At 42.6% G+C, this 20,959-nt stretch overlaps 2 protein-coding genes and 1 non-coding gene across 7 annotated transcripts; 2 read left to right on the top strand and 1 right to left on the bottom strand.

The window, feature by feature from the left end:
- Positions 1–87: 87 nt before the first annotated feature.
- On the bottom strand, positions 88–14,574 carry LOC117428255 (dual specificity mitogen-activated protein kinase kinase 1). Its single transcript, XM_034047135.3, has 11 exons — positions 14,203–14,574; positions 8,511–8,721; positions 7,088–7,234; positions 6,140–6,217; positions 5,913–5,964; positions 3,451–3,575; positions 2,414–2,621; positions 1,673–1,737; positions 1,272–1,330; positions 1,080–1,125; positions 88–654 (listed from the first exon to the last, which is right to left on the bottom strand). The coding sequence occupies exons 1-11, from the start codon at positions 14,280–14,282 to the stop codon at positions 541–543; spliced, it is 1,185 nt and encodes a 394-aa protein (XP_033903026.1). The 5' UTR covers positions 14,283–14,574; the 3' UTR covers positions 88–540.
- A 1,002-nt stretch (positions 14,575–15,576) lies between these two features.
- LOC117427688 (TIMELESS-interacting protein-like) lies at positions 15,577–20,957 on the top strand. 5 transcript variants are annotated; one of them, XM_034045900.3, is made up of 8 exons: positions 15,577–15,675; positions 17,124–17,267; positions 17,602–17,695; positions 17,936–18,011; positions 18,479–18,601; positions 18,800–18,863; positions 19,568–19,792; positions 20,023–20,957. In XM_034045900.3, the coding sequence occupies exons 2-8, from the start codon at positions 17,150–17,152 to the stop codon at positions 20,547–20,549; spliced, it is 1,227 nt and encodes a 408-aa protein (XP_033901791.3). In that variant the 5' UTR covers positions 15,577–15,675; positions 17,124–17,149; the 3' UTR covers positions 20,550–20,957. The 5 variants fall into 5 exon arrangements, with proteins under 5 accessions (XP_033901791.3, XP_033901793.3, XP_033901794.3 ...); XM_034045902.3 differs by lacking the exon at positions 15,577–15,675 and adding an exon at positions 15,682–15,794; XM_034045903.3 differs by lacking the exon at positions 15,577–15,675 and adding an exon at positions 15,850–16,418.
- Positions 19,341–19,473, top strand: LOC117428605 (small Cajal body-specific RNA 14). Its single transcript, XR_004548355.1, has one exon. It is a non-coding gene; the product is annotated as a small Cajal body-specific RNA 14 (non-coding RNA).
- Positions 20,958–20,959: the final 2 nt, after the last annotated feature.

Genomic DNA, 20,959 nt, shown 5'->3' with positions numbered 1-20,959 from the left:
TTAAAGGTTTTGTTAAAGAAGATCTGGGTTAGGTCTGTCTTGTGCCCCCCCCCCCCCCCAGTAACTAGGGTTGAAATGCAAACACAATTTCAAACAAAAAGAAATGAAATTTATTTATGTAACATGTTAAAATATTTGCATGATTTTTAAAATGGCAAACTTAGTCTTATGCATTTGACATTATACACAATTCTCTAACAATATATTCTCATTGGGCTTGATTTTTAAAGGAAAGTTTGTCTGGTCTTTATGAAACCTCATTCCTGTAGAAACCATGCTAAATACTTCCCTCTTTAGTTAGCGTTTTATAAATGTTACGCTTGGATTTAAGGGGAAAGGGGCTTGGACAGTAAAGGGATGCCTTATTTGCACTGCTGTGGATTTAGAAATGACCTAATCGGTAAGTCCCCGTCCCCCAGATATCTTTCCTTCAAAAAAAGTTAAAATACATAATTGTAACAAGCATTAGAAATGTAGCATTGGGAGACCAGTTGAAAGCACATGATATGCAGTGGTATGGAGAGTGGTCTGTTGGTGTCCTCATACCCCAGCATTGTGAGGGGGGGTGCCGGGCTGGTTAAGGCCAATAGTTGTACAGAGCCATCCTGCAAAATCTACCTCTTCAGCTTCTGCTCTCTTAATGAACGAATGGGCCTGTGAATAAAAGGTGCAGCAATCGGCACTTGGCATTCGTTTTTGAAAACGAATGCCCCTTTTGCAGTATTATAAACCATTTTGAAAACATGATTGCCATTCACAATTGCATGGCCTCAACCGGCGTGCATTATTTAGGTAGTGTGGATATGGTATCATTTTCTATAAACTTTCTTATTGGTTACAGAAATGAGAGAAAAGTTAAAACTCAATTTGCCATTCAGGTCATGTTACCTTACAAAAGGAACACTAATGTTTCTTTATTACTGTTATGTTGGTGTTTGAAACTATTGTACAGTGTTAAATACAAAATATTTATGATTGACACACATTTACCATAAGTACTAATTTGAGCATATAAATGGTCTAACCAAAGACATTACAAATAGTACACAAATCCAAGCACTTATCAATATTATACTTACCACTAATTGTTTTAAATCTGCTCGCTCTGCCGGGTTCTTTATTAAGCTAAAATAAACAATAACTTGTTAGTTTAAAATTACATCTGTAAAGCCATGAACAATGCCAAGTATACATAAAAAGAATCTAAAGAGCACGTATATACTGAAGTATATTTCAGAAAGATAGTATTGCATGAAGAATGTTCTACCTACCATTTGTTAACAAAATCTTGAAATTCTGCATTGAAGATACTTGGCAACTTGGGAGGTGGCTAAAAAGAAATAAACAAATTGCCTATTTATAAGGACAGTTTCCCTACACAGCCTATATAAAAGTATTTCAGCTTGTGAAACAGCACATTGATCTAAAGAAGCATTTTAGAGTACGTGAAGTTGAGACACTGCTGTATATATTAAATATCTGCAAAATATACGGTATGCAGCTGTATTCCATTTGCGGTGTATTGCAGTAAAGTTGAAAACATTTCCCATTATACACATGGATACAAACTATCCCATCAGAGACGTTTCCTGTTCCATTGTGCCCCCAGGGGATGCGCTTTGTTTTAGATCACAAAGGTTGGGAATATGAACAGCTATCAGAAGAGACTGACCTCGTTAACAATGTAATCCAGCAATTCAAAAATAGCCATTGGTGGTCTGCTATCTGGGCCATGAGCTGAAATGTGAAGAACAAAGAATGAGGTGAAACATCTTTAGGTAGCCAACTACAGATTATTGTCAAGCTTGCTTATTTTGGGTATTAAAAATTCTGCAAAATCGTTTCATCAGAAAAAAAAAGTTGAACTTTACCCCAGATGGCCAGCAGGTGTCACTGTAGACCCTGATTCTTTCTAGATGCTGACTCCGGTAAGGTAGGTGATGTTGATATGATTCTGTATTATTACAACCTATGTTTTCACAAAATATGAACTACTGGGCCCACAAACTTGTCACAAAACTTGACCTAACAAGTTAATTCAATTAAAGAATCAAAAGTCTGTTTCGGTGGATTAAAATATATGTCATGTATAAAACTGTTAAAGAAACCAACTCTTACTTGAATCAATAAAAAACATAGCTGGCTAAAGCTTTGTGAATACGGTTCATTATCTACTGCAGGGGTGGACAACCCTGGTCCTGGAAAGCCACAATCCTGCAGGTTTTCTGGGTATCTTTAAATCCGCAATGGCTAAATACCTGGAAAAGGTGAACTGTTGACCAATTAAGACAATACATGGTTCAAATTAAGTAACTGGGAGCTCGGGTGGAACGTAAACCAGCAGACCCTGCGGCTCTCCAGGACCTGGGTTGTCCACCCCTGCTCTATTGTAAGACACAGCTATCTGACTCACAGCTCGCTGCGCGGCCTGGCGGACAGGGTTTGGGGGAGGTCTCGCTGGCAGACTGGTCGCCCTCTACTGGGCAGCCGAAGATCTGCTCCATCTCGCTGCTGTCAGGAGGGGGGATGGGGTAGCGTCCGATTGCCATTTCCACTAGAGACAGCCCCATGCTCCACACATCAGACTGCACAGAGTAGTGTGTGCCCTGCAGACGCTCAGGCTGAAACACAGGGGAGGGGTGGGGGGTGCAATTAAATACATAGATATTTTCAAATGTTACAGTCAGTCAGAATCAGTGATCCTGTAATCCTGCAAGACTGACTTCTTCCTGGCCTCTGAAGTGTGGTGGTATTTGGTTCTTTAAATATCTTGGAGTGATTGGATAATTTGCATATGCATAAAACAATATAACCATAATGCATATTCATGAGGTATCACTCTTCGGAAAAGAGTCTTTTAAAAGTACCCGCCTCTATCAGCCAGCCATGCTTATAGAATGCTGCCACTTTAAAAATGTGACAAAAAATAGAACTCAGGTCACAGAGTTCTCTTGTTGGCTTTTTTAAATAGCACATAAAATGGATAAGCAAGTCCAATGGAAATAAAAGCTTTCAAACAATATACCAAAGACTCACACTGCAGACCCTGCACACACACAATATCACACCACTGCCCAGGGCATGCATCTCCTTGATAATAGTTTAAGCAGTACTGTGTTACCATTGTTATTTTCTGCAGTGCTTATATTACAATCTAGAGTTTAGTGGTACTGTAGGCTATTCTATAATATAATATAATAATCACATCACTTTAAAAGCAAACGTCTTGGCTGTTGCCTTCAACACGTTCGTCAACTTGACTTTTCTTACATGTTTTGCCATCCTGTAATAATAATAATACGAATTTATACAACAACTGTTTTAATCCAGGCCCTGAATCAAGATGATAAAGTTTCTGCAGTTTGCATATTTGAAATGGGGATGTGAAAGCATGATTGAACCGTCTTGTGTCCCAGCCTGGCTCAGAGAAAGTCCAGCCACTCAACTCACAGACATGTAGGACCTGGTGCCCACGAAGGAGTTGGCCATGGAGTCGATGAGCTGGCCGCTCACCCCGAAGTCGCACAGCTTGATCTCCCCGCGCGAGTTCACCAGGATGTTGGAGGGCTTCACGTCTGGAATGACAAGGGGGGGATTACTGCAGGAATGCAGTGAAATACTTGCAGTCTGCAGCGTGGCATTGCCTTCTAATCCCAGTGTCCCTGGGACCCGGACACAGGGATCAGTTGGTCGGGTATCATTTACGATATTTCATTTCCTCCAGTTGTTCCCTAATCCCCTAACGCTGGAGGTCAGCCAATGTGTAGTCTTAACAGACAGCACATTCACGTGGCTCTCCACACACACACACACACACACACACACTGTACTGGACTGACTGCAGCACACAGGATGCTACCTGCAATCACAGTGTGACTGGAGCACACAGGATGCTACCTGCAATCTCAGTGTGACTGGAGCACACAGGATGCTACCTGCAATCACAGTGTGACTGGAGCACACAGGATGCTACCTGCAATCACAGTGTGACTGGAGCACACAGGATGCTACCTGCAATCTCAGTGTGACTGGAGCACACAGGATGCTACCTGCAATCACAGTGTGACTGGAGCACACAGGATGCTACCTGCAATCACAGTGTGACTGAAGCACACAGGGTGCTACCTGCAATCTCAGTGTGACTGGAGCACACAGGATGCTACCTGCCCTACACCATGTTAACACTGTTTCAGTTCTTCTTCAACCCCTGCACTGTGATAAGGGAACTATACTAATATGAAACAATACAGTGTAGTATTCAAGAGCATGTTTATGTTCCCATAGTTACAAAGATACTATGCATACTAGAACACTGTTTGCCAGTTCAATAGAACCTGATAGTGCTTTTATCATTGGGTTGGTCACCGGCCACTGCACTGCACAACATTTGGTAGCAACAAGTACAACTCAGCCTGGAATATGCAGGGCAGTGCTCTGCCGTATTGTTCACAGGCAGTAAGCACGCTTGTTGACAGTGCAGTGGTCACTGTTGGTTACTAGGCGACCGGTAGCAATGCCTGTGCCTGATGGCTTTTCTAGTGTTTGTAGCGAGAGTTCTCATCTATTATGTTTGAAGTGTGAAGAGTTTTCCTCCTGGTTGAATGCCTGCGTGGAGTCATTACTAATGCACAAAGGCTCGGTGCCCAGATGAATGCTACAGTCCCAGGGAGTCACGGCAGCACTACTGTATTTAGCGGGAGCAGCTCTGCTGTGGATCTGTGAGATATTGCTTCATTGCTCAAACATCGACCACTCATCTGTATTTCTTTCCAGGTTTTCTGTGTGAATCAAACCTAGCCTTGTTCCTTTTACCTTCGAAAAAAAATTGCACTGCACTGCATTTCATTAAACAAGGTGAAAATGTCTACAATGGGGGTTGCAGCAAGGCGGCAGTGCTGCCACACCGTAGGGTTAAAAATAAGCCTCAAATGCAGAATGCAGAATTCTGGAAGGGAACTGGAATGCACACGCTGTGATTTATCTTGTAATCAAGGCTGAGTCATTTAATCACAGAGAAGTGAAATGGGAAGCTCTCCATCAGTCACTGTGTGATTTATACTGGCCAGCGCTGTGATTCACCCTGCTAAAGAGCTTCTCTTCATTGCTTTACTGCGCATCTCCATCACCCTCACCAGCGAGGACCATGTGGGGGCAGTGCTGCCGGGACATTTAACCAAGACATGATTCTGAATGAACCTGCGATACAATCCTGGGTTCCCCTTTGGGATTGCCCGAACCCTCTTCTACGATCCACCCAAATTTCAGACACCAAGCTTAGCTGTGAGATATTTAAGAGCAAGTTCCAATGTCATTTTATTCACTCGTTCCACCTTTCCCTTGTCTCGTAATTCTGAAAACAAATAACTTAATTCAGTAGAACCTCAGAGTTACGAACACCAAACATACGAACTGACCGCTAAACCCAACAACCCAGTTTCAACTGGAAGTATGCAATCACTCACCCATGCCTACAGTGCAAACAGAATCCACTTTAAAAAAGCACAAGGTTAACCTACTGAAATGGTAAGAGCTGGGAAATGCAAACGTGTCACACTTTCAATTGGAAAGAAAACAGTGAAAGTATTTTTAAAAAGTTGACATCGGTATCATCCTCAGCTGTGGGAATAGGGGATCTGGAAATGGTCAGTGATATTAAAAATGCCACAGCAATATGAGTATTGCATGACTGTGCTGTAACCTTGTATCATCAGCCAGATTGAGGGTCTGCGCATTTATTAAAACCATTGAAAACTCATTTTCAGAGTTACAGACCTTTCACTTACAAACAGCCTCCATTCCCAAGGACCCCAGAACCACTCAACATCATTGAAACATCATAAAAAGACAAGGGCAGGGTGATCCAACACAGAACACTGTCAGTACGGAGCAGCCAGCCCCACGTTGTACCTCACCTCTGTGCATTATCTTGTGCTTCTCCCTCAGGTACGCCAGTCCTTTTATTACCTGAGTGGCAGAAGACAAGACAGCAAATCAACAAGCAACATCCTCAAAACGGATTCACTAAACACTACAAACAAGCTTAAGTGTGCACACTCCTTGCAGCAAGGTTGAACACACCAGGTCCTACATACCAGTTCTCCTCACTGGCTTTCAGAGAAGAAAAGTGTCAGATACTCACTGCTATGCTGACGTTTCCCAAAATCTGCTCCGGGATTCTCCCGGCTTTTTTTAACACCTGATCCAAGGAACCTCCATCCTGGGAAATGAAATAAAACAATGGAAAAGCTTTTTTTACTCTCTTAGCTGTTCATTTACAAAAGCAGCGCTCATCTTGGGTGAACTGTAACCCAGCTGATTTTTAGCTACATTCAGCAGCCCGTTATTTAGAGCACAGTGCTGTAGTACTTTTGGCTTACATAACAATACAAGCCCTTGCTCAATATTCATCATGACTCCCAATGACCCCGACACATCCGAGGGGGCCTGATTCGTGCCTACCCTCAGTGCAGTTACTGATTCAGCCTCGCTCGCTGAACTGGTCCATTTATACAAGTGAGGAAACATAAGCATAACAGCAGCACTGGGGAGCCACTGATGGGCTGCAATTCTCTTGTTGAGGGCCTGCTTATGCATACCTCTGTGAAAACATCAGACAGGGCAGCTCTTCACAGTGCACCACGCTATCTTTACCTCTCCTCTCAACTCCACAGCCTGCCACTCCAAACCTGTTCAAAATAATGGATTCAGCCCCGAAACATTTTATTTTCAGCCCTGATTGTTTTGAGTCCCCTCGGGACGGATGGTAATTTGACAGCCCCCGTCAATGCCAAAGCAGCAAAAGCAATACTAAATCTGCAGGAAAAAAGCCAAGCCAATGCCAAAAGTGATAAATATGTGGGCCAAATGATCTACAACAAGCAAGTCACTAAATGTGATGGATAAATAACATTTTAAGGCTGGCAAGCTTGGCAAATCTCAGAAGAGTATAGGAAAACACTGTAAAACACAACATGACAAGTACTGTATAATACTACAAGCATGGGCAAAGCAAGGTAAACTGCAAAGCTCCAGCGCAAATGTACCACAGTGGAGTTGCGCTCCTAGTGAGAAAGGAACAAGGTCCTACCATGTGCTCCATGCAGATGCTGATCTCCCCGTCGCTGTAGAAGGCCCCGTAGAAGCCCACGATGTAGGGGGAGTTGCACTCGTGCAGGACCTGCAGCTCCCGGATGATCTGGTTCCGGATGGCCGGCTTGATCTCCAGGTGAATCAACTGCAATCAGACACAAAGATGTCGTCAATACACAGGTTTACAGACCCCCCCTGCGATATGCAGCGCATAACAAACAGATGGATTTGTTTTGCATCCCAGACGTGTATTCTGTAATACTGTGAGATATACCAAGAGGTTAACACGCACCTGAGCTTGGTACTTATACACTGTGGCTAATTAAGCTCGTAGTAATGGGTAAAACTGCTATGCAACAGGAGTCATTTCCATCCCTGAACCACGGGCATGACGGCATATCTAGACACCACTCTGCTGGCAGATGCACAAATTACTGAGTCAGAAAGGCATGACTCTTAGGGCCATCTGCACATTAAACACCTTGCAGAATCTGTGTCACTCCAATTCAGTGCCATGCTGCCCACTGGGGCCCTACAACCCTACTGCCAGTCCAATCACTGCAGTGTGAAACATGAAAACAAGGGCAGGTGACTGTAACCCTCACCACATCATAGAAATGTATGCATGAGTCACGCTGCATCAACTGCAGAGTGCAACAGTAAAGCAGATATGCAATTTCTTCTTCTTCTTCTTCTTCTTTCTTCTTCGGTTTCAAGACTTTGTTTTTTGTTGCACAGACTGTTCAGGAATTGTTCACCAATGATCAAAATGTTAGGCAGGTTTGATAAGTGCATTAGCAGGTTAACATCAAGCACGGCCGCACCCAGTTTGTTCATTTGCTTTTCTTGCTTTTTAATCCTCAATTTCCTACAATATGAAGTGTTAGTCAATGGATGATTCAGCCTTGAATGAAATGAGATTTTTTGTTTTCTGTTCCGATTGTCATTATTCAATAGCTGGCCCCACACAAGCGGCACAGAGATGTCAAGGTGAAACGCGGGCACAAAGAGCGGAGTGGGGGCAAGTGGAAGGAGCTTTTCTCTAAACAGAATAACGCCAGCGTCGAAGAGGCTGTGAATGTGAAAAGATGCAGAGAAATACTGAATGCAGGATTCAGCTTTCTAGTGTCTAGTGCAGGGCTTCCCAAACTGGGTCCTGGGGACCCCTGTGTCAGCTGGTTTTCATTCCAGCTGCGCTCTCAATTACTTAACTATACCCTTAATTAAACGGATCATTTGCTTAATTAGACCTTTTTACTTGTTTTTAGCTCTTAAACAGTTGCAGATTTCAAGTTAGCTCCAACATTTTATAAGTAATTTGAACTTGAGGATTTCAAAAGTGCTGTAAATGTCTTCACTATATACGGTGTACAGAACCTGCAGGGAATGGGCAGTGGAAGTGTAGCCCTGGGGCTCTGTACCTTCCTGGCCATGATGAGCCCGGAGGGCCTGTGCGACACCTTGAACACCACGCCCCCGTTGCCGGCGCCCAGCTCGCAGATCTTCTCGAAGTCATCATCCTTCAGCTCCCCCACCTTCTGTTTCTGAGTGAGGAACGCCTCGAGGCGCTTCCGCTGCTGCTCGTCCAGCTCCAGCTCCTCCAGCTTCTTCTGCAGGGCCTCCAGGTTCGTCCTGAGAGGAGAGAGATTAGAACAGAATACATCATGTGGAGGGTGTCTCCTAGTGTTCTAACATACACAAAACTGAGGCTGAAGAAACACTCCTACTGAATGTACAGAGAAGTCAGTAAAAGCTGAGTGCAGTGCAGCGGGATCACAGCAACCCAACAACCCATCAGCGTCAATGTATTGCCAGCATATAAGCATAGTTAATGAACCACATATTGTTGCCTTCAAATCTGAAGCCCCTGTCACTGGCAGTGACACTAATTGGCCCAGCATGATTAAACCCAGGGGTACAAGGACTGCATTGCTTTTTCACGGCTGCTTTCTTCTCTTTTTTTCCCCCCTCTTCTTCGAGGAAGCGGTGTGTTCACAGTGAGGGGGAGGCACTCGAGGCCGGCTCACACAAACACATTTACGCTCGCTGACTCACTTCCCCTCTCTGCGCGAACACTAACCCCACGTCCGCTCGCTGGCTCTGACTCAGAGATTCTGATTCATCCTCTTAATTCCACATGACTTCCGTCTCCCGGCTAGCTGGTATGGAGATGCAGATCCACACACACACACACACACACACACACACAGGCCGGGAATGTCTCAGTCCAATCGCTCGGCTCTGGAATGCTAGTGGAATGTTGGAGCAGCAGAACAGTCAGCTGCAACCTTCCTTCCTGTCAGCCGCTGTATTTTAATACAGTTCTGTACTTCGGATCTGTCATGAGATACTACACTCCCTTTGCACCCCTACAGAAATGACACTTTCCTTAAATATTGTGTGAGCCTCTCATTTGCCATTCATTGTGCTGTTTTCTATTAAATCTCAACAATTAAAAAGCAGCAACTATTCCACATATCCTTGGGGGCATAAATGTATCTCTTAATCCCTGAAGCGATTTTCCTGTCTTGTTAACTGAACCCAGGAGGCCTACAGTATATACTGTGTATCCAGTGTTCGGAGTATTAAAATTCAGCACCACCTCTGTATGCAGACACAGTGACAGGCAGCCTGCTAGCTCTTTGATGATCTCTATCAAACAGCTCTCCAGTCTCGCTCCTAATACCAAAATGACATCACTTACTGCTGCACCAGTTACAAGCAGACCAGCTGGAGTTAACAACACTGACCACCAAAATGTTTTGTAGTTTGAAAGTGTTTTCGTATTTAATGTACTGTGCATGATGACCTTGCTAATGTCACAATGCAACTCACGTGGTTACATTAAAAAGGTCTATTTGGATTATTTCTAGCAGGTTTATAACTAGTAGCATCGGGTGTTTTGCAAAAATCCAACCAGTTAACTGGTTTTTATTTAAAGTGGCATTAATAACACATGTTAAGTGCAGCAGTGCTGAACACTGCAGGTTTCAATTCCGGACACACAAATAGACCGTGGATCAGAGGTGCCACTTCCACCTCCACGGGTATCACTTTCTAGAAGCGACAGGAAGCCAGGCAGGAAAGGAAGCTAGTTTGTTGGCAGGACAGTCTTCATGACAGAGGGGTTCACTGGAGACCCTCCTGGCACTACAGCACAGTACAAGCATGTCACTCAGATAGGAGCTGTGTGTTTGTGTTAAGAACCCTATAACCTTTAGGACTGCACACTCCCGTCCATGCTATCCAGCCTGGAGTCCACCTAATAAACAAGGGCGAAAAATCCAAGGCTTTTAATCCTGACATTACTACTACTGATCGATTGACTGATTAATCCGAGTGGGAATCTTATCTGTTTGGTGACGTTAAGGAAACTTGCTGTCTTGGGTCCCTGCCTGACCATATAAGAACAGCCAGCCACAGATTAGTCCTGCAATTGCCACACAAGACACCCCCAGGAGGAAGGTGGGGATGCCTGCTCTCTAAGATTGAAAAGGCAGGAGGCTGGGAGAGCCACACACAGGGTAGGAAAGCAGATGATGTCAACATTCTTTTCTAGCGGAATGCACCTCCAGGATATTCCAGACTATTTTTCAACAGCAGCACTCAAGTACCTACATGCTGGTTTACTGATTCCCTCAACAGACCCTGAATATATTCACCACTGGCTGCAGGTTAAGCAGCACAGTCACACAGGATCCAGCAGAGCAGTGTACAGTGCACAGCACAACAAACACACCAGAGCTGTAACAAAGCTAGCACTGTAACCTTGGCCATGCAGTTCACAGGTCTCCGAAATCTGTTAAGCTTATATGAAGGTAAATGTGTTCCAACAAGGAGGTAAAGAAAAGGTGACCACAGAACTGACCCTGTCATATCAGGGTCAGTTCTGGGTGTTCCGCCCCTTTCATGTGGGCGGAACACCCAGCTGCAGAATTCCAAGATTCCAAGTTGAAGGAAGAACTCAGTGGGGCTTTGCAACATCAGGACTGGGGTTATCAGGGTCTTTATTGAGTGCAGAGGGGCTCTGCAACATCAGGACTGGGGTTATCAGGGGCTTTATTGAGTGCAGAGGGGCTCTGCAACATCAGGACTGGGGTTATCAGGGTCTTTATTGAGTGCAGAGGGGCTCTGCAACATCAGGACTGGGGTTATCAGGGGCTTTATTGAGTGCAGAGGGGCTCTGCAACATCAGGACTTGGGTTATCAGGGTCTTTATTGAGTGCAACATCAGGACTGGGGTTATCAGGGTCTTTATTGCATGCAGCGGTGCTTTGCAACGTGGGAGTTAAGAGCAATGAAGCTTAATCAATCACCAAACAATCAGGCACTTAACTACAATGCTACCTTCACAATGCTTTTGTATCACGTGCATACCATTATGCATGATGCCTATTTTAGTTGCTAAAAGCTTTAAGCTACTGTGCTGTATAATTTGTGACATTTACATCATAGTCACCAGTCTTAAATGAACCATGGAGAGTTTAGACTGGCTCAGGTTGGGACTGAAAGAAAGTGTGACGCAGTTCACTTTCCATGGTCATAGAGAAATACACGAGGGGCTTTCTTTCCTTTGATTAATAAGAGCGCGTGAACAATTCATTCAGTCCCATATCTGATCAGTCATATACGATATGGAACTTTAATAATACTGCACTGAAAAACACTCAACAAAATAAGAGGCTTTGCATTGCAATGAGGCATTCCAGAAAGAGCCTGTGCTGTACATGCAGGAACCTGCAAGAACCTGCAGCAGCACTGTAGCAAGAAAGTGACTCCCGACCAATCAGCAGAGAGGGAACAAACAACTCTGTGCATTATTCTGTACAATAAAGCAAGCTGTAATTTGTACAGATACTGTAAAGGGCTGGCAGTGGTCAGCGTTTTTTTAATTTTTGTAATTGTTTTTATTTCAACCCTTTAAGTGAAAAGCACACAGTTTTCGAAGGATACTTTCTGAGGGTCTCCGAATTAGGGAGATGTTCAGCTCTTGTACAGGGTCTAAAGTCATGGGCAAACACTTCAATTACTTCATGTTCCTGCTGCCATCAATGATCCAGCGCTCACAGATTGTGAACTGGCTGCACCTCCGGCAGGACGATGTGTCCCAGTGGTAACAGAGAGCATTGGGATTACTGCTTGAAGTGTACATAGCCCAGGCTTTACTCAAGATGCTGTGATCAGCGGGACGTATTGATACACAACAAACACTGCTGGCTTATTCTTCAACAGCCACCAGCGCCAAGGGTGTCCAGAACCAGAGGCCATTAACACTGCACTGGCTCACCCCACCGTCGCAGCTCAGATTAACTGAGGCCATTAACACTGCACTGGCTCACCCCACCGTCACAGCTCAGATTAACTGAGGCCATTAACACTGCACTGGCTCACCCCATCGTCACAGCTCAGATTAACTGAGGCCATTAACATTGCACTGGCTCACCCCACCGTCGCAACTCAGATTAATTGAGGTAATTAACACTGCACTGGCTCACCCCATCGTCACAGCTCAGATTAACTGAGGCCATTAACACTGCACTGGATCACCCCACCGTCGCAGCTCAGATTAACTGAGGCCATTAACATTGCACTGGCTCACCCCACCGTCGCAACTCAGATTAATTGAGGTCATTAACACTGCACTGGCTCACCCCACCGTCGCAGCTCAGATTAACTGAGGCCATTAACACTGCACTGGCTCACCCCACCGTCGCAGCTCAGATTAACTGAGGCCATTAACACTGCACTGGCTCACCCCATCGTCACAGCTCAGATTAACTGAGGCCATTAACACTGCACTGGCTCACCCCATCGTCACAGCTCAGATTAACTGAGGCCATTAACACTGCACTGGCTCACCCCACCGTCGCAGCTCAGATTAACTCCTCCTGTGAGTGCAGAAGCAACACAAGAATGTGGGAGTGGCACAGGATTCTTGGGATAAAACCACAGCAGACACATTACACTGCCTCTCCAGGGCTGCATCTTGGTCACAAGTTTCAAAGTTGTTGTTGTTTTTTTGTTTTTTGTACCCTGGTTAAAGAAAGATTATTTGATTTTATTAAAGTTTTAAGTAATGTTTCTGCAGGATTCTACAGAACAGAACCTTGTCTACAGGTCTCTACAATGTACAAAATCAGAGAAGCTGCTGTAGCTTTCAACAGTGGCTGGGTGACAGAAAGCCAGCGCAGACTAGCACGCTTCTACCTGGTTTCCTTTTATGATAAACCCTGAGGTACAGCACACCTTCGATTACATGTTCTGTTTTTCTTTCTGTCACAGCTAAAGCCATTGAAATATACTTTACACCTTCCCTTAACAAAACATCTGTGCCACTGAATTAATGCAAGTCTAATTGTTCTTAATGCTTTCTGTATTTTATAAGAAGACGTTTCCCCCTGTGAATTTAACATTTTATATATATATATATATATATATATATATATATAGTTTGAGAAAAAGGAAAACTGCTGTGTACCAAAATGATCAATAAGAAAAAAGAAAAAAAGAAAAGGATATTTCAGGTACTTAAAAAGGTAGAATAATTGATTACAAATCAATTATCCAGATGTTTCGGACTACAAGTCCTTCATCGGCTGATTATATATATATATATATATATATATATATATATATATATATATATATATATATATATATATAGCTGCTGTCAATTCTGCAGCTTTTGAGAACTGAATGAAATCAGCATACCTGATAGAATATGAATATACATGTGTTCTTATATTATTACTGAAAATAAATCGATCTTATTTCGAATGCATTCCAGATGATGGATGGCCACTCAAACACCGCAGATAACGATGTCTTTCCTTCAGAGGCCTCTCGCTACACACACACAACACAGCATCTTCAGTATTTACGATTAAAACAACACATGTGTTTAATAGCAGTGAACACTAGAATCTAAATACACCGAAACATTCACATATTCAAAGTCATCGGGATGATAATAATAATAATAATAATAATAATAATAATAATAATAATAATAATAATAATAATAATGCACAACAGTACATGGCAACCCAATCCAGTAGCGAGCCGGATACTCAAGTGCAGTAGAGAATTTGAAGAACACCGTCCAGTACTTACTCTCCAGCACTGGTCCCATTCACTGTGTTGCTGTCGGGTGCTGGGTGTAAAAGAATCGGCCCAGGCTTCTTTTTGGGCATTGTGACCAGCTACAAAATCAGATGTACAGTATAAATGAAAACCTCCTTGCGGCGGACACAGCACTCACTGCAGCCCAAACCAATCCAAATAATGCAACAACTGGACTGACAGTTCAGAGAGCAGTGCCAAATGCAAATACAGTAACTATGCAGCCTCCAAAAGTCATGTATATTCCTGCTAGCTGAACTGTGTTCTGGAAAAAACACAAGTGCTGAGACGCGAACCCCGCTTGGTACAGTGCTACAATTAGTCTATTGGTGGGATGGAATTGCTTGGTTTTAGCAACATTTTTTTCCCATGTATCAGCCAATGGGAGAAGGCAAGCCTCTGTTTGAAAGGAAATTACGTCACGACAATATGTACATCTGTTTTGCGGAGGTTTACAGCGGTGCCAAATGTCTCCCTCTTGTGGGTAATTTTGGAACCACAGATAAAGTACTGGAATTTTCTATTACACCAAACAGATAGCTTCCAATACTGGAGGAGTCGCACTCTGTATTTGCAAAAGGATACAGTTTGCACATGGTTTAATATTGTTTCTGCTTTGCAGTGGGTTTTAAGATGTTGAACCTACCATTAGTCATTAAAATTCCACAGATTCCCATAACATGCGTCTGTAAGGTTGCAATGACAATTATTATTATTATTATTATTATTATTATTAGTAGTAGTAGTAGTATTATGAATGGATTATGCAATTCATCTTACCGAGGCAATTCCTTACAACACCAGCAGGGGTCGACAGCAGTTCTTTGGTGGTACAATAGTCATCAATGGACACGATTGGTCCAATATTGGTCAGTTTACTTTCATACAATACCTTCAAAATGACACTGGGATAGTGTCATAATAGTGAACTAATTATTGGGATAGTGAACCTATTGCTTTTTTTAAAACTTTTTTTTTTTTTTATCTAACAAGTAATATCATGTATTCTGGTAAAAGTATATTACGATTAAAATCCATCCATCTAGCTAAATAAAATGTGTTTTTCACTGAAATTCTCAAATTACATTTCACGGCCACTTCAATCCAATGAAGTATCATTTGCAATTTCATATACATAGACCACGTCTCTGACCGTTTCAGACAATATCGTACCCATGCGTACGTCATTATACAGTACAACGGATTGTGTTCCCCGATCATTTAACACTGGGCAATTCGATAGGCTGTCGATAGAATGCCTCTTGGTAATTGGTTGATGCTGAGTAAGAAATACCTGTAGCAAAATTTGATTGGTAGTTCTCATACTAAACTCTGATTGGCTCGTTGTCACCCTTCTTTATGTGCTATTGGCCAGGCTGTCTGGCGGGCTGTGTTTCTCTGCTCATAGGTGGAGAGAAGTTAAGAATGGTGTTGAGTAAACATTTATAAAAAGCAGGTGTTACGGTACGGTATTTGTTATAATATCGACACATCATTCGGGGTCTTTGAGGCATAAGATAATTTTTATAATGTTGTAAGGCATTTTTTTAAGAAGGTTGCAAGCCTCTTCAGAAACGTGTGCGGTAATGGTTATAAAACTCAGTTAAAATATTAATGTTTAATAAGGATTTTTGCTTTGTTTACACTGTATTATGTTTTTTAATTGTGGCCTTTAAAATTGCAATTCTCGCTCGTCTTGCTTTTCTTAGGAACCTTTTAAATGGTGTTTCAAGCTGCCTGTATACACTTTAGTTTTACATTATATTTCTCTGTCTTGTCTTTATTCGTGGTCGGTATTTCTGCATTAAACTCGTGTTCAAATAGACCGTTTTGCTGTCTGGAACTCGGTTGGTTTATTTGCTGGTTTTTAGTTCATGTTTAAGACAGTGTTGTGCGCATGTGCAGAACCGATCTTCTTCCTTGCTTGCTGCATGTTATAGAGTTGAGACATGGTTTAACCAGTAACATGGCTCCTGTTTGCAGTGTAGTGAAAATTGAAACGTTACTTGTATGAAGTTTTAAACGCATTTTGTTTTATTAAAGTGATTTACAAGTACGAGGTAAAGAGCGAGCTGTTAATTTTGGCGTAGAACAAGTAAGTTTGCATTTTCCAATCGTACAGTATTTTAAGTTTCCTTGGGTATTTATTGTAAAAGCCTGAGAACACAGCGGAGTGTGTGAAGAAGTGAAATTAATTTAAGGCACACGTGAGTACACTTCACGAGTAACTACCCCGGCAGTATTATTGTATTGCCACGTGGTGTGTGTGTGTGTGTGTGTGTGTGTGTGTTTTTAAATGTGGACACCGGTATGAAAACACTTTGTATGAGCAAGGGATGTGGACGAGCTACAAATCAGACATTGAAAAAAGGAAAGAAAAAAAGTCTTGCTTCCAGCCCTTTACAGAAACAAATGATTGGCTTGCCACCAGTTGAGCCCCAATTTTGCAAAATACCAGCTATGCAAAACTATAAGGTTTGTGCTGTTCCAGAATGCAAAAGTAAAATACTACGAAGAGTTGCCTCAAACATGCCTTAATACCAATGCTGTGAAAAGGCTGATAGTCACTCATTTTTGGTTTAGATAAGCCTTGTGCTTCTATATAGTGCGGTTGAGATTCTGTTCGAGAGCTGTTGTGCGATCGGGTCGCCTGCCTTTTCATGAGGCTGACAACAACCTGTTTACTGTATCCTTGGCAGGTATTGGTTGGCTTTATGGCTTCACAGTACTGAGGTAAATTGCGGCCCTGAGCTGTTGGTGCAGTTGGAGGAAATGTTTCCTGGTATCCTGGCCCCCTGGATCACGTCTATTTTGGCTGTCATTGAGGGCTTTGCTGACCACGTGTTTTTCATGGTGCTGTTCTAAAGCTGACCGATGGGCTGCTAGCAGTAATTTCTTAATCTCTCTTACAGGTGGGCAGGGACTGCTGCCAGCCACGATGGACCCTTTAGGGAACAGTCTGTCAGACATGCCTGCTTATGAAAACACAGAGGATGAGCAGTTTCCACCTCTCTCGCCCCCCCTCTCCCCCAGGGACGGGGACCCCTTTGCAACTGGTGGGTAAGCTGTGAACAAGGGTTATAATATTGTCTGGATTGAAAAATAAGGTAAAGAAACATCATCTCCCTGTCGGCAACAGCAGCAGTTTGTACAGTAAAATGAAAATGCAAAGAGTATGAATTTAAAAGAAACGGTGAGTAACAATAGAGTTTATTGTTTATTACCGGGAGAGAGATCCTGCACCTTGACCCAGTTTTAATTTCTCCTGGACATTGTGATGTGCATTTCTCACTCGTCCTTTAATGTTGAAACTTTAGATTTACTTGAAGCATAGCTAGTTTGGGGTTTTATATTTGCCTGGCTTGTTGTCGGTAATAGATCTGTTTTTAGATGACGATCCTGGAGAGGTGTCAAAGCTTGATGAAGCTCCAGTAGCCAAAAGGAGGTCTGTGAAGAGACCACAGCCAAAACTGGATTCACAAAGGTAAAGATCCGTACAAAATATTCCTTTTTATTGTGCAAGAGATGTGGAAAGCAGACAGGTGACTTTATAACCTGCCAGTATAATGCCAAACAACAGAAGAGATAAATAACAAAAGCATTTGCTGTTGCACGTTATATTAGAAGAATCAGTTCCAGTTAATCGATGCATGCTCCCGATGCGTTTAATTGTATATGGTCATTCTGCCATGCATTAATGATAAGTATGTTGGGTTTTTTTTAGGTTGATTTCTGAAAGGGGACTTCCAGCACTCCGAACCATGTTCAACAATGTAAGATTCAAAGGCAAAGGACATGAGGTGAGAGGCTGTTGTGAACACAACCATTTAACCCTTACACATGCATTTAACCCAGGGGTTTCCAATATGGCTTTGTAGACTTCCAGAAGCTCTACTTATGGGGGAAGGTGGAGGGGTCAGATGTTCAACCTTATAATATCGGTGTATAAAAAAAAAAAAAAAAAAAAGCTAGATCAGAACAAACTTTGAATGTCCCTTCATTGGGTAGACGTGTATTTGAGAGGAGACAGTGTTGTAGATGAGAGATTTCTGATGTGATATTCACACGTTTCAGTTGTGAAAAGACACCAAGCATTTCTTTTGAGTCATGCACAGCAGTGTTGGTCTTAATGTTACACTTTCAACATTTAAGTTTAACGTTCCAGGCTTTTCTTTTTTTTTTTTTTTTTTTTTACAACTTTAAATTGACATTTATTTTGTCAAAATGCAACGATTCATCTTTTTTTATTTGTGTGTTTGTTTAATAGGCTGAAGACCTGAAAGTCGTCATGCAGCACATGGAGCACTGGGCTCACAGACTGTACCCTAAACTACAGTTTGAGGACTTCATCGATAAGCTGGAGGTTTTAGGAAATAAAAAAGAAGTTCAGGTGAGGGAATGGTTGGGGAAACGAATATAAAAGCCCTGAAACAATATCATTACTAGGTTGAGCCCAAGGCAGCATTCACATTTTATTTTACAGTAGATTGCTGGATCCCTCGCCATAAAAACGGAATTAAAAAAAATAACAATACATTCAACTTGCTGAATTTAAAGACCTAAACACTGAAAACCTGTTTTATTTTAGACTTGCCTCAAACGAATAAGACTGGATATGCCACTTACACATGAAGACTTCATGACTAAAGATGGTAAGCTTGGTTATGTTAAAGAAATGAAGTGGGTCTTCAAAGAAAAACGTGTCTTTGCAGAGGGAGAAATAGTTTTGAGGAGATTATACTAAACCGATAAGCCAGTTTGTTTCAATATTGGCGATGCGTATTTTGATGCTGAAATGTTATTGCGGGTTTCACAGACTTGTACTACCTAATGTGAGGTTACTGATAGGTAAGGTAGTTTCATATAAACTAATACAAACCAAATAATATTACACTGTGATTAACGCCAGCATTGTTGATTTCCTGATCCTGAATTGCGTGCACCACAGGTGCTAATGTTCATTAATTGCTTGGGGGAGGCGAGCTGTTTCACACCTCACGCCTTGCAGCATCAGAGACCCAGAAAGCCAGTGGAAATAACCAGGTGCTGAGTAGCCTAGTGGGTTTACACCTGAGCTCTGTATCCTGGGGACCAGGGTTCAAATCCCAGCTAGTCCCTCTGAGCTTGATGTGGTTGATCTAGCAATGGCTGCATTACTGAGCAGTGCAGTGCAGCCTTTAGACAACCACGGACATTAAAACTGGTTCCTGCCGACAGGGTCTGTCAAGTGGTCGGACTTCCTGTGCGATGGCTCCATACAAAAATATTCCAATTGGTTAATATTTATAATTTTGCTATCGATTTTTAAGAAATAAAAAAAATTATAAAAAAAATCCACTTCTTCCACTCCTGTTAGATGCAGTTGAGGACGAGGAGCTTAATAGGTCAGCCCATCTGTTTGAAGACTCTGAGCCCTTTTTCAGTGAAGGTCAGAGCGTGCCAGTGGTCCAGTCAACTCCCAGTGCCAGCAGCACCCTGACAGAGGAGCAGAGGCAGCGAATCGAGCGCAACAAGCAGCTGGCCTTGGAGAGACGCCTGGCCAAACTGCAGCAGGACAACAGCCAGTCGCGGATCAGTAATGGTAACGTCGCTGTGTCACAGCAACATTATGGCTCAAGTGGGTGTTTTAAATAAGTAACTGTTAATGTTTGGTGTTATGAACCCGACTGTATACGGTATCTACACTTATTTTTGGTGACTTTGTAGGGAATGAAATACATCTGAGACACAGGGTCATATTTTGGCAGGGGAGGGTAGGCTAATGAAATGAACACCTGTCCTGTACCTTTATTGAAATCCTCCTTTTTACAGGTGTTTCAGCTCAGCCTCCTGTTACACAGAGCACTCCTGCCAAACCCACAGATTCAGACGAGCTGGATAGTGAATTGGAACTGGAGTCTCTTGACTTGGACACTGTGGTGGTGAAACACACTAACTCCACCTGTGAACAAGGCTGGGAGCTGAAGGAAGGTGATGCCCCGGTCTGTGCAGATTCTCTGAAGGAAGGAGCCGCCCTGGTATGTGCAGATTCTCTGAAGGATGGTGATGCCCCGGTATGTGCAGATTCTCTGAAGGATGGTGATGCCCCGGTATGTGCAGATTCTGTGAAAGAAGGTGATGCCCCGGTATGTGCAGATTCTCTGAAGGAAGGTGATGCCCCGGTATGTGCAGATTCTCTGAAGGAAGGTGATGCCCCGGTATGTGCAGATTCTCTGAAGGAAGGTGATGCCCCGGTATGTGCAGATTCTCTGAAGGAGTCTGCAAGCACTGAGGAGGTTTCTGCCTCTGTACCAGAAGACCAGCAGAAAGTAAACGGTATAGAGCAAGACACTGATTGATCTTACTGTGTGTGGTGTAAAGTGAAATGGACATCTTGACAGCAAAGTTGCAAAGAATTGTATTGGGCTGCTTTGGGGCAGGTATTGCAGTTATAACAATATATTGTTTCCAGGGATTAAACAAGACTTTTTTTTTTTTTTTTTTTTTTTTTTTAACCCAGTTCTGGAGCATCTCTAGTATTAATATTTTTCTCTGATAGTTAAGTTGTAGAAAGTGTTGTTTTATGACTGCCAATTCATTATCAACCTTAATGTTTTTTATAACAGAGCAACTGTATCTTCTGGATTTAAGTGGGTGGCAATGCAATAGAGAAAGTTAGTTAGTAAATGTTTGTGTTGTATGTTAATTGTACTGTATGAAGTCATTAAGACAGTATATTACATGTTTATTAAAGAATTGTACTTTAACT

The sequence above is a fragment of the Acipenser ruthenus genome, chromosome 21, assembly GCF_902713425.1.
Source record: "Acipenser ruthenus chromosome 21, fAciRut3.2 maternal haplotype, whole genome shotgun sequence".
Classification (NCBI taxonomy): domain Eukaryota; kingdom Metazoa; phylum Chordata; class Actinopteri; order Acipenseriformes; family Acipenseridae; genus Acipenser; species Acipenser ruthenus.
This window is presented reverse-complemented; position numbering and strand designations above follow the sequence as displayed.